This window comes from Myxine glutinosa, chromosome 12, assembly GCF_964187855.1.
Source record: "Myxine glutinosa chromosome 12, kmMyxGlut1.1, whole genome shotgun sequence".
In the NCBI taxonomy this organism is placed as follows: Eukaryota; Metazoa; Chordata; class Myxini; order Myxiniformes; family Myxinidae; genus Myxine; species Myxine glutinosa.
The window spans coordinates 113,066,973-113,079,514 of record NC_136272.1 but is presented as its reverse complement, the minus strand read 5'-3'; the positions used below and the strand labels follow the sequence as shown (position 1 = coordinate 113,079,514).

General features: G+C 51.1%; 1 protein-coding gene across 1 annotated transcript in view; it reads left to right on the top strand.

Moving 5' to 3' along the window:
• Positions 1 to 12,542, top strand: part of LMO7 (LIM domain 7) — a 99,101-nt gene that overhangs the window by 14,480 nt on the left and 72,079 nt on the right. Inside the window, exon 3 of the mRNA XM_068132386.2 lies at positions 5,275 to 5,345. Within this exon, the coding sequence (XP_067988487.2) occupies positions 5,275 to 5,345 (71 nt within the window). The remainder of the gene's footprint in view (positions 1 to 5,274; positions 5,346 to 12,542) is intronic.

Below are 12,542 nucleotides of genomic sequence, written 5' to 3'. Positions count from 1 at the left end.
AGGTGTAGACCGAGGAGCTCACGGTCAAACGTGCTATATTTGAGCTCGTTCAGCCGGAGCTGCCGGCTGAAAAACGCGAGTGGCTGCCAAACCCCGTTCACCCATTGCTCATGTACGGCGCCCACCGCGTAGTCGGAGGCATCCGTGGTGAGGGCGATGGGAGCGTTGAGCACCGGGTGAGCGAGCAGTGTTGCGTCGGCAAGGGCCCGCTTTGAGCTTTTGAAGGCCGCGTCCATTGCTGCGGACCAGACGATGTCATGCTTGGCCGGCTTGCCCCGGAGGGCTTCATAGAGGGGCCGCATGAGTTGAGCAGCGCGGGGCACGAAGCGGTGATAGAAATTCACTATTCCCAGGAATTCCTGCAGGGCCTTTATGGAGCGGGGACGCGGAAACGTGGTGATGGCCTCGACCTTGGTTGGCAGCGGCACGGCCCCGTTCTTGGTGATGTGGTGGCCCAAAAAATCAACGGCCGTCGTGTCGAAGTGGCATTTGGCCGGGTTGACGATGAAGCCGTGCTCGCTGAGGCGCCCGAACAGTGTTCGGAGGTGGAGGAGGTGCTCGGCCCGTGACGTGCTGGCGATGAGGATGTCGTCCAGGTAAACGAAGAGGAACGGCAGGTTGCACAGCACGCCGTCCATCAAGCGCTGGAACGCCTGAGCCACGTTCTTGAGGCCAAACGGCATCCGCAGGAATTCGAACAAGCCGAACGGCGTGATGATGGCCGTTTTAGGGACGTCGGCCGCCCTGACAGGTACCTGGTGATATCCCCGTATGAGATCGATTTTTGAAAAAATGACCCGTCCTGCCAGACGGGCGGAGAAGTCTTGGATGTGCAGGATCAGATACCTGTCGGGGGTGGTAGCGTCGTTAAGGCGGCGGTAGTCACCACATGGGCGCCAGCCGCCCCCTTGTTTTGGGACGATGTGTAGTGGCGAAGCCCACGCGCTATCGGAGCGCCGCACGATGCCGAGGTGTTCCAAAGCGTCGAACTCGGCTTTGGCCACGGCGAGCTTGGCTGGGTCGAGGCGGCGGGCTCTGGCGTAGACCGGCGGGCCCGTGGTTGGTATGTGGTGCTCGATCCCATGTCTTACTGCGACGGCCGAAAACGTCGGCCGCGTGAGGGCCGGGAACTCCGTGAGCAGGCGAGCAAACTCGTTCGCCGCCGGGAGGGCGCATGCCAGCTCGGTCGGAGCGGAGCTGCTCAATGTGCATACCAGGGAGCTGAAGGTCTCGGCGTTGATGAGGCGACACCGTTGGACGTCCACCAGCAGTCCGTGTGCGCAGAGGAAGTCGGCGCCTAGCAGAGCCATGGGCACGCTTGGGGTTACAAAAGTCCAATTAAAGCGTTGGCCGCCGAAGCAGAGGGTGACGTTGCATGGGCCAAAGGTGCGGATGGCCGATCCTTTGTCCGCAACCAAGGAGGGGCCACAAACCGCGGACTGCCTGTCCTGATCGGAGGCGGGTATGACGCTCAGTTGGGCGCCGGTGTCACACAGGAAGCGCCGTCCGGACGCTTTGTCCGTGATGAAAAGTAAGTTGCCCGTGTGGCCGGCGCTCATGGCTGGTAATGAACGCCGGCCCGGCCGTTTCCCGGCCTGCCGAAGGTGCACGGGGGTCGGCATGTCCGGGCCTTCTGTCCGAACCTGGCATGATAGTAACACCATGCTTGGTCAGGTGGAGGCCCCGGTCGTCGTGCTGGAGGTGGTCGGCTCGGCGTAGCGGCCGCCAATTGCGTCGGCAGTTCGGTCGTCGACCGTGCCGGGTGCTCGGGCGCCATGGGCGTTGCGTCGGATGGTGGTGGGCCCCAGGTCGCTGCTGCAATGCGTTGGCCTGCCGCGGAGATCTTGTCGGCTTCCCTGGCGAGGGCGCGGGGATCCGTGATCGTCGTGCTCGCCAGGGCGAGGCGTACCGGGCTAGGCAGCTGACGGAGGAACAGCTCCCGGAACAGGAATGCCGGAGAGTGCTCGCCGAGCAGCGAAAGCATGCAGTCCATTCGCTCGGACGGGCGCGTCGCCGAGCTCGGGCAGGTCGAGCAGGCGCCGTGCGCGTTCCACCGATGAGAGGGTGAAAGCGTCGGAGGAGCTTTTTAATCGCACCGTATTTGTCAGCGGCTGGCGGGCTCTCGAGGAGGCTCAGGGCGCGGGCCGCGGTGGCTGAGCCGAGCGCTGCTACCACATGGTGGAAGCGGGTGTCGTCGGCCGTGATGCCTCGCAGGGCGAACAGGGAGTCCGCCTGGGCGAACCAAACCGCCGCGTGAGCCTCCCAGAAGGTAGGCAGTTTGAGGGCAACGGCCGTGTCCATGTCGGTAGGTCACCAATGTAGGAGCTGTGCTCCCACATAATCGGAAGAATGGACGCGACAAAAAGCTGGAATTCGTCCGAGTTTCTTTATTAAAACAAAACAACTCGGGTACTCTCCAAAAGCCCATTTATCGGGCAGCAATATATATACACACATTATCCCGGAGCGTTTGCCCGGGAAAGGCGAGAGGGGGCGTGGCCGGGCGTCCTGGACGCGGCCTGGCAAGTCGAGGGCGGGCATGCCCGGGCGTCCCGGACGCGGCCTGGCAAGTCGAGAGCCGGCATGCCCGGGCGTCCTGGATGAGCCCGGCATGGTGATCGCTCGGCGTCCTTGGTAGGTGCAAGGCGATTGTGTAAACCCAGCGGTAGCTGCTACAATGCCAAATATTGTATGTGCTGCTTCCTTGCTTGACGATCAGCATTTAAAATGTTAAGAACATGGACAATCCCCATAGGTTGGCATCCATATGGAGGAGGAAAGTCCTCCTGAAAAAATGCCCGGTTGAATCCAATGAGAAAACCAACGCCATTGACCTGATGTCACTGATACCCAGAGTACCCCGGGAAGTGACCGCGGCACTTCCCCCAAGCTCGTGTGTGTGTGTGTGCTCTACTACGAGCCCTAGATCATGTACAACAAGGAGCTGATACCCTAGGTCCCCTGCCTTTTGGGTGGTATGAGGAATAGATCTGAGAGATTACAAAAGCTAAATCATGAACGGTTTTGGAAATATTGTGTACATAAGCCAAGTGACGAGTTTGTTGCCATGGCAACATGATACATCCAATCTCAGCCATGATCGAATCCAGGTGAGATAATGTCATCAGGCTCATTTTCATGTCCCCTCCCCCCCCCCCCCATCTCAGACCTTGTCAAGGGGTGGTTGCGAGTGGGGGGTGGGGGGAGAGGGGGGCATATAATTTAATTTGCCTGGACGGGTATGAGGGGGGAGGTTGTTGGAAGGTAGGTGATCAAAATGGATCTTGCTAATCGCTAATGTGCATTATGGAGGAATTGGCGGGTCGGGCGTGGGGGTTGTTGAAATGGATCTTGGTAATCGCTTCTGTGCGATTATGGAGGAATGAGAAGTGTTGAGGTAGGTGGGAAGTGAATGAGGAAGAAGGGGTCCATGTATGGGTTTGGTGGAATTCCTGGCATTTACTGTGCCAACAGACAGTTTACTGCCAGATGCAGTTATCACAACCTTCTCAAGGTCTTCACCGAGAATTTCCACTTTGCCTACATAGTTTTAACTGGGAAACCTTGTGACTGTCTTCTGGAAGATCTGCAGGTCCAGAAGGCTCATTTTGGCCGTTGTTCGGGTGCTTGTCCAGCCCTGACATCTGAATTATTTTTCAATATTTTCAGCTCATCGCCTTTGATTATTTGACAAAGTTGTTCCATCTAGAGGTTTAAAACTTTGGAAATCCTTTGAAGGAATTTTGGCGTTTGCTAATGGTCTGTTTTGAGGATGGTAGGGTAGCTTGGTGGTATGCACACTTGTGATGAAATTATGGGATTATATCACCTCCGAGATTTGAGCCTGGGTTCCAATTTCGACGCAGCTTTAAACTGTCATCCTGGTGTTTCCCATCCTGAATATGAGGGATCATTGTGTATGACGATGGATGATAAGCCGGAGGACCCATCTGCCAGCACTGGTTGTGGGTGAACGTTTTCCATCCTGCGGTGTTTTTCGCAGAGTAGGCGAGTTATCTCAGGTACCCTGAACAAATTGAAAATTCTTCCCCAAATCGCCTTCACTCAAACGTCACACCTGACCAGTCGATTCGTGAAAGACTTGGGCTGAAAAAAACACCCCCAGCCAACCCCACAATGTGCAAATAATTTTGGTGGTGGTAGTTGTAGTTCTTGTTGTCGTCGTCGTCGTTGTCGTCGTTGTTGTTGTTGTTGCTCTTCCTCTTCCATTTTAAAAGGGATTTACAAAATGTGGCAATACACTCAGGTAAACACCATGCTGCGCTATATGTCAACACCAAGCTGCTTTGCTTTCTTTGATTGCCTAAAATAGACCAGGCCATGTGAGTTGACCACCAGTCTAAAAAAATGAAACAAATGAGCAATCTTTGTACCTTATTGGTTCAGGTGAAGCCAGAGCTTCAGGAATGATGTGAAGATGGAATGGTGCAAGGAGGAATTGAATAAAACATTTACCTGGATGTGAGATCTTTCCAGCACACCTTTGGCCTTTGATGACACTCAGTAGGGGAGAGGAGAAATTAAACATTGACCTGGATGTGAGATCTTTCGAGAACACCCTCGGACTTTGATGCCACACATTTTGGTCTGCTTGGATGTGTCGGCTGCTGATTGCGGAGATTTTTTGAGTTTGGTTTGCCGATGTCCATGAGGAAATGCAATGGGAACTCTGTGTCTGTTTCATTTTAAAGATGGAGTTTTCTGCAATGCAGTACTTTTGCGCATTGATGACTTTTGTGGACTGCTCCATCTTTGTGGTGATTTGTACACTGGACTCGGATTGTCGTTGGTGAAACAACTACAAGTTTACCTTTGCTGGCCTGGCTAGTCTGCTCTGATTTGCAATTGGGATGATCAGATATCAGCTTTTTTAGCCTGAAAAGACAGTATGGCCTTGTTTCTTCCTCTCAGATGCATTTGTCATCGCCTGTCATGGTGGTCAAGGGATCCTTATGATCTGATGATGAATTACCAATGGGGGTCATGAAATGAACCTTCCATTCCGAGCTTCCTGCGGTAGTTTGCCCAGTAGATTGTGGTGTTCCCTTTCGCCCTTTATATCGGTTTTTGTGTAATTACCGGTTTGTTTGAGCAGCAGAGGGAGCTGTTTGAATGTTTCCTTCATCCTCCCCAGTCTTGCATGCCCGAACCTTCCTCTTTTGGTTGTGGATCAGTTTTGTGTTTGTTTGGTCTGCTGCCTGATACCTGATACTTTGGGTTTGAGGTTTCTTATTGGCATGACGTGCTTTGCAGGCCGTGACGGAGTGCTCATTTGGGGAGCAAGGATTCCGCGCTGCGCTGGAGGATGGACAGCTGCTTTGCAAGTGAGTATTTTGTTTAAAAGAGAAGGTATTATAAATGGGATTTGATTTTTGTCTTTGCTGTTCATAAACTGAGTGATAATAATTATCGATGGTTGTGCTAAGCTTTTGTGTTCTGAGTTTGGGGAAAGGTGGAGGTAAAGGTTTTTTTGCCACTTTGCACTATGGTGGCAAATAGGTAGGAATGCTGCTGGAAATGGTGGCGTCTTTGGTGGAGGAGGGAGAAGGTGGTGAAATTTTATTTCCAATTATTTGACAATTGAGCTTGAAGTGATTTATTTATTATTATTATTTGGTGAAAACCACGACCAAAGATCAAAATGATTTGCAGCAAGCAAAGGAAAAGTAAAAGGATTTTCAAATTTTTTTGTCATGAGTTCCAGGAGCCACTCTTTGAGAAAACAGTGTAAATTCTGAGCCTTTCGTTAGGATTTTCAACTGTGGTGGAAGGAGTGGGCAAGAGGGTGTTCCACAGGGGAGTGGCAGGGATGGGCTGTCCTACTACGGTAGGGGGAGGGGTGATCTGGGGGTGGGGATCTGTTGCCAAATGGGAAAAAATTGAATTTGGAGGTATTGACCCCCCCCCCCTCCTCCCCACCCATTCCTATGGTCTGAACACCCACCAAGCTCAACCCATGCTTGTCTTGATGACAATTTCAAGAATGTCCCACGACCCACCTGCCCTTCCCAGGATCTCGCCGCCCATCCACCTTTTCCGAGTGCTCACCACCCAGCACTCCCTCCCCCCCCCCCCCCTTCCTGGGCTCTCACCGCCTAGCACCGTTCCCCCCAATTCCTGGGTTCTCACCACCCAGCACCCTCCTCCCACCCCCTTCCTGGGTTCTCACTGCCCAGCATACCCTCCCCTCCCCCTTCCTGGGTTCTCACCACCCAGCATCCCCTCCCCCCATTCCTGGGTTCTCACTCCACAGCAACCCCCTCCCTCCCTTCCTGGGTTCTCACCACCCAGCACCCCCTTTCCCCCCCTTCCTGGGTTCTCACCGCCCAGCACCCCCCTTACCCCCCCTTCCTGGGTTCTCACCGCCCAGCACCCCTCCCTCCCTTCCTGTGTTCTCACCGCCCAGCACCCCCTCCCCTCCCCTTCCTGGGTTCTCACTGCCCAGCACACTCCCCCCCCCCTTCCTGGGTTCTCACTGCCCAGCACACCCTCCCTCCCTTCCTGGGTTCTCACCACCCAGCACCCCCTTTCCCCCCATTCCTGTGTTCTCACCGCCCAGCACCCCTCCCCTCCCCTTCCTGGGTTCTCACCACCCAGCGCCCCCCTTCCCCCCCCTTCCTGGGTTCTCACGCCCAGCATCTCCCCCCTCCTCCCCCTCCCCTCTTCCTGGGTTCTCACTGCCCAGCACACCCTCCCCCCCCCCTTCCTGGGTCCTCACTGCCCAGCACACCCTCCCCCCCGCTTTCCTGGGTTCTCACCACCCAGCATCCCCTCTCCCCCTTCCTGGGTTCTCACCGCCCAACACCCCTCTCCCCCCTTCCTGGGTTCTCACCGCCCAGCACAAGCCTTTCCTGGTTTTTCACTAAGTGTTCATATCCTGACACTAATGACAGGAAGATCAGAAATTTGGAACCAGGTCACTCTACTCTGGACATGCTGCTTCTGCTGTCTCAACAATGGATGGAGGTCCTTATTGCCATACAGGAAATCAGACCTGTCTCCCTTGACATATCACGTGCCTTCAATACGGTCTGGCACCCCGCTCTGCTCACCAAACTCTCCCCCTATGGTATCCATGGAAATCTCCACGCATGGCTTGCGGATTTCCTCTCAAGTCATAGTCAACGTGTGGCCCTGAATGGATTTCTCTCATCTCCCCCTGCCTGTTCTGGCTGGAGTTCCCCAAGGTAGTGTTCTGGGCGCTGTGCTTTTTCTGGTCTTCAACAATGATCTCCCCGACTCTCTGGAAAATCCTCTCTATCCCTTTGCTGATGGCTCCACTCTCTGCTGCTCCATACCTCATCCCTCAGATCGGCAGTCTGCAGCCTCCTCACTCTCTGCAGACCTGGACAAAATCACAGACTGGTAAAACAAGTGGAACATGTCTTTCAATCCTGACAAATCTCACTCTTACTGTCTCTCAGAAAAGACCGACTGGACAACCCTCCTATCTACTTTCTGAACAATCCTCTCCAAGAAGTTCTGTCACTCAAGCTTTTGGGTCTCACAATCTGCCATGATCTTTCCTGGGAAAAACCTAATTTCAAAGCTGGCCTCCAAAGCCAGTCGCCGTCTGGGCATCCTCCGTCATGCAAAGTCCTTTCTTGGCACACCTGAGCTCCTCACCACATACAAGGCTTTCATCCGCAGCTCAATGGAATACTGCTCTCCCCTCTGGGCTGATGCTCCTGCCTCACACCTAGCCCGGCTTCACGCTGTTGAAACCAAAGCTTTCAGGATCATTGGAATTTCCCGCGATAAAGCTATCTCTGAGGGCCTTTCACTCACTCACCGCAGGCAGGTTGGTGGTATTTCTGTCTTCTACCGACTCCTCTCCGGTCTCGCTCCCCCAGCCCTGTGTGTGCTCTGTCCCCCAAATATTTCTACAGGTCGCACAAGATCTGCCAGCAACCCTCTTCTGGTGAATTTTCCAAAATCAAGACTCTCTGCTCACCTTCACTCCTTCATTCCTCTTTTCTCCTGCCTCTGGAACAAACTCCCTCACTCTCTTCAATCCCACTCCTCCTTCCAGGTCTTTAAAACAGCTGTTCACCACCATCTCTTATCTTCCCCCATCCAAAACCTTGTTCTTTTCTACCCCCGTTAATTCACCCCAGATCCACTTTTTTGAAATACGGACTTCTTTCCTGGAAGTCCTAGCAGTGTCCATGTGTTTTTTTACCTCTCCCACCCCCACACCCCCTTCCCATGCCTCCTCCCCCCAAACCCTCTCCTTCCCACAGATCTCCTGATGTCCCTGCTCTCTACTGTTGTACTTGTGTGTTTCCCTCTCTCTCCCCATCTTGTCTCCCCCTCTCTTTATCATATGTTTTATGTGTCGGTTTGTTTTTATGTGATTTAATGTTAGCTATTACACGAGCCTCGATCTTGTATACAAAATAATATAATTCCTTCTTACCTCCTCTTTAATCAAACCATCATACATCCTTCTTGCCTCCTACATTCAAACCATCATACATCCTTTTTACCTCCTCTGTATCCACATCATCAAAAACCCTTTTCCCTCCTCTGTATCCAAATCTTCATACATCCTTCTTACCTCCTCTGTATCCAAATCATCATACATCCTTCTTACCTCCTCTGTATCCAAATCATCATACATCCTTCTTACCTCCTCTATATCCAAATCACCATACAACCTTTGTTACGTGCTCCTCCCCAAACCCCCTGGTCACGGTGTACCTCCGAGCCCCGAGAGGAGTCACAGCAGAAAAATGTGTTATTCTGTATGTCAAAGATCAATGGTGAAGCCACACCAATTGTTACAAACAAACAAGTATTGTATTAAGATCACACAAGAATAACAGTACAACAACAATAGTAATCAATTGTACAACCAATATATATTTCCTATGATGGTACCATCAGGTTCGTACAATATAACTCACTGTGATCCAAGTGAGCGAAAAGAAGAACATTCCCCAATGTCTCTATTCCGGCATCAAGCCCAAATCGATCCGCTCCAGCGGTCGTCAGAACGAGGTCCAATTGAGACCAGAATCCCGTTCGGATGACAGTCACAGTCACGCGGCCAAAGCTGCGCAAAGGTGGCCTCAAGGCGACTGGGAAATCCTCCAAAGGCGCCCTCCAGGCGACTGGGAAATCACACCCTCGGGTATGGACGTTCCACGGCTCAGTCAGCGAACCGCAAATTAACCTTCAAAAGCCACGTTGCACACACACACACACACACACACACACACACACACACACACACACACACACACACACACACACACACACACACACACACACCAGATTAACGTCTGAATGCGGTGAAAATGATTGAAGCGAGATGAAACCTTGAGTGAAGCGCAAGTCCTGCACGAGTCAAAATGGCCGACGGCCTGGTCTCGTGGCGTAACGGCACTCTGATTCTCTCCGGAATCGACCACAAAACCTTTCACGCAGGTTGATCTGTCACAGCGATAACAACTCTGTCGCAGGAATCCCTTTCCTGGGAAACCCAAAGTTCACTCGTGACTCTTGCTCGCCAACGTTCGCTCAGACCTCACAGCCGCTCGGCTTTCTTGTCGAACTCACTCGCTCCGCCTACTTCTCCCTCTTCTTCCTCTTCGTCGTCCGGTTTCCGATCCGGTTTCCGGTTTCTTTTAACTCTAACTTTTTCACCTTTTGAAAACAGTTCATAAACAATAAACCTTTTGAAAATAATAATAGTACATGGAATCAAAAAAATGTTTACAGTGGATGAAAACCACAACAACGGAAGTGACGAATCCGTAACACCTTCTTACCTCCTCTATATCCAAATCATCATGCATCCTTCTTACCTCCTCTATATCCAAATCATCATGCATCCTTCTTACCTCCTCTATATCCAAATCATCATGCATCATTCTTACTTCCTCTATATCCAATCGAACAAATCGTAAGGTCTTGCAACCAGTCGGGACAGGTCGTGACTGGTCGCACTACCGATCGTGAGGTCCTACGACAGGTGGCACCACCAATCGTCAGGTGGCAGGACCAGTAGCATGACCAATCGTGCGACTACTTGACCCACGATCATGCACGACTGGTGGTGCGTCCATGTGCGACTGGTGGTACGACCATGTAAGACCTGTCTGTGACCTCTTACGATTTGGAATCGCAGGTCAGAAGTTTTGAACATGACCATCGACCTTGCTGCGACTGATTTTGCTCTGGCGATCACCCACGACCTCTGCGACCAGTCGTGCGCTCTTTCTACGATTTGCCCGCGATTCCAACATTTTTCGGTCGCAGCTAGGTCGTAACCTGGTTGCAGGCCCGGTGTGACTGGGGCCTTACATGTAGTCGTACCGAAAATCTCTCTTCCAACCATCCTCATCTTGTTTGAAATCTTCTCCCACCCAGAACTCCCTTTTTGTACTTCCTCTGCTCTCATCTCTCTCCAGACTCGTTCAGCAAGCACATCCCTGTACTCCTTGTCTCCCAGTTTCCATCACCTCACCTTTGGTGTTGGTTGTTGCTTACATCATTTCACCCCCTTGATAACCATGTACAAGACCAATATTTGATGCTGGGATATTACTACATCACCAGGTATGACCGCACAGTCACACTCTCCTCCTCTCCATCACATCAGCAATCTCTGTACCTCTCCTAGTCATACTTCCCACATTCAAGGTGACCACCGGCACCTTCTCACTCCTCTCTCGTACTTGCTTATTTAACCGCATCCGCTTTTGATACGATAGCTCTTGCCAATTTCTCGCAGAACCAGGGCAATATTTCTGCACGTCTTGTATGGGGTACGCCCGACCATTCTCCACATTCTTCAGCATCCACATTCCATATGTTTGAGCAAATCACTTTTACAGCACGACGCCTTTCCTGATGACAACTCTCCTCCTTTAATCCGGGCTTGGGACCGGCAAATAATGTGCTGGTTTGCACGTCAATAGCTGAGTCGTGAAGAGCTTAGTTGTGGGGTCAATAACCATCACTGGGACACTGCTTGGTACCCAGCATGGCCACATCGCCGCAGCACAGCAAGTCCAGGAAGCAATTTCCCCAAATTCACATTGGCGCTGCTATCTGCACGCTTAAATGAGGTATAGGCACGACGGGGACGAGTCCCCTGGTCTCAATGACGGTGAACCCACGCTATCCAACCCTCCTCCCCAGGGGAGGTGCCTCAAGTGGGGTGCGCTTCTGGATAGAATATCTTGACAAACTGGATATTATTGCCAAAAATAAAAAAAATTCCGGAAATTGCATAAATTGTTCTAAAATATGCCAATTCTCTGTTTTAGTACCATATAAGGAAACTTGTAATCATCATTGATGTGGGGATAATGTGTTGAAATGTATGTGTGTGGGATCAAATGCGCTGAAACTTTGTGGTGGTACTATGTCGGGATGGCCGCTTCCAAATTGATGCTCTCTTTCCCACTTGCGTTTCTAGACTGGACAATTTGGATGAAGTATGTAAATCGGAATATACGTTTGTTAGACCAGAGTCGGCGGGGGGGGGGAATGGTTAGAGTGCCTGCTCTCAGTCTGGGAGTTTGGTGGTTCAAACCCCAATCGAGTCGTGCCAAATATTTAAAAAATGGTATGTGCTGCTTATTTGCTTGATGCATTTAAAATATGGAGCACAGACAAACAACCATAGGTTGGCATTGATAGCACAAGCTTGCTGGGCCTATATTGGCCTCCTGTGTTGAAATTCCTTGTAAGGAAACTCGTGTTGATTTATTTATATCTTGAACATGGTAGTACCTCGGTCAAGTACACCCAGACCCTTTATTTGGCCTGACGTCGCTGTGGTTCGATGCACCTAGAGCCCAAACCTGGCTTGGAGGTACCTTGCTTGGATGTGCTCAGATGCATTATTTTCCCCATTTAGGTCTCTTCCAATTTTTATGTGGTCAGTCATATGTGTGAATCGATGGAGATGGTACTTGGTACAATCGGCATTTTTCAAACCGACCGGATGCCGATGCAGATAAACATTTGTGTTTCTCGTTTCAAGATTATAAAGGGGTCAGAGGTAAAAATTAGCCACAAAATGAAGGTTTTTATTTATTTATTTATTTTTGCTTTACCCTGGCTCTGTATTTGAACCGATCCAGGCAAGTGGTAAAATGTTATTGTGCCTCTAATTATCGACATTAATTTAGTGCTTTTCTTTACAGGAGATCAGGTTGGAGGTCAAAGTCAGAGATAATATTAACGCTCCTGGCCAGACAAACTTTTTATATTTCAACCAATCCAGACAGGACTTGAAACAACTCTTACTGACTAAAGCAGGTAGACCATGGTCTGGTGTTTTCCTTTCAATCCCACAGAATTCAAGTTAAAAATTGGTCATGATATTGATTCTTTTGGTGTGCTGAGCCCTTGTATTTAAACCAATCTGGACAACACGGCCACAGGTAAAAAACACATGGACACAGCTCGGACTTCCAGGAAAGAAGTCGCTATTTCAGAAAAGTGGATCTGGGGTGAATTAACGTGGGTAGAAAAGATCAAGGTTTTGGATGGGGGGAGAT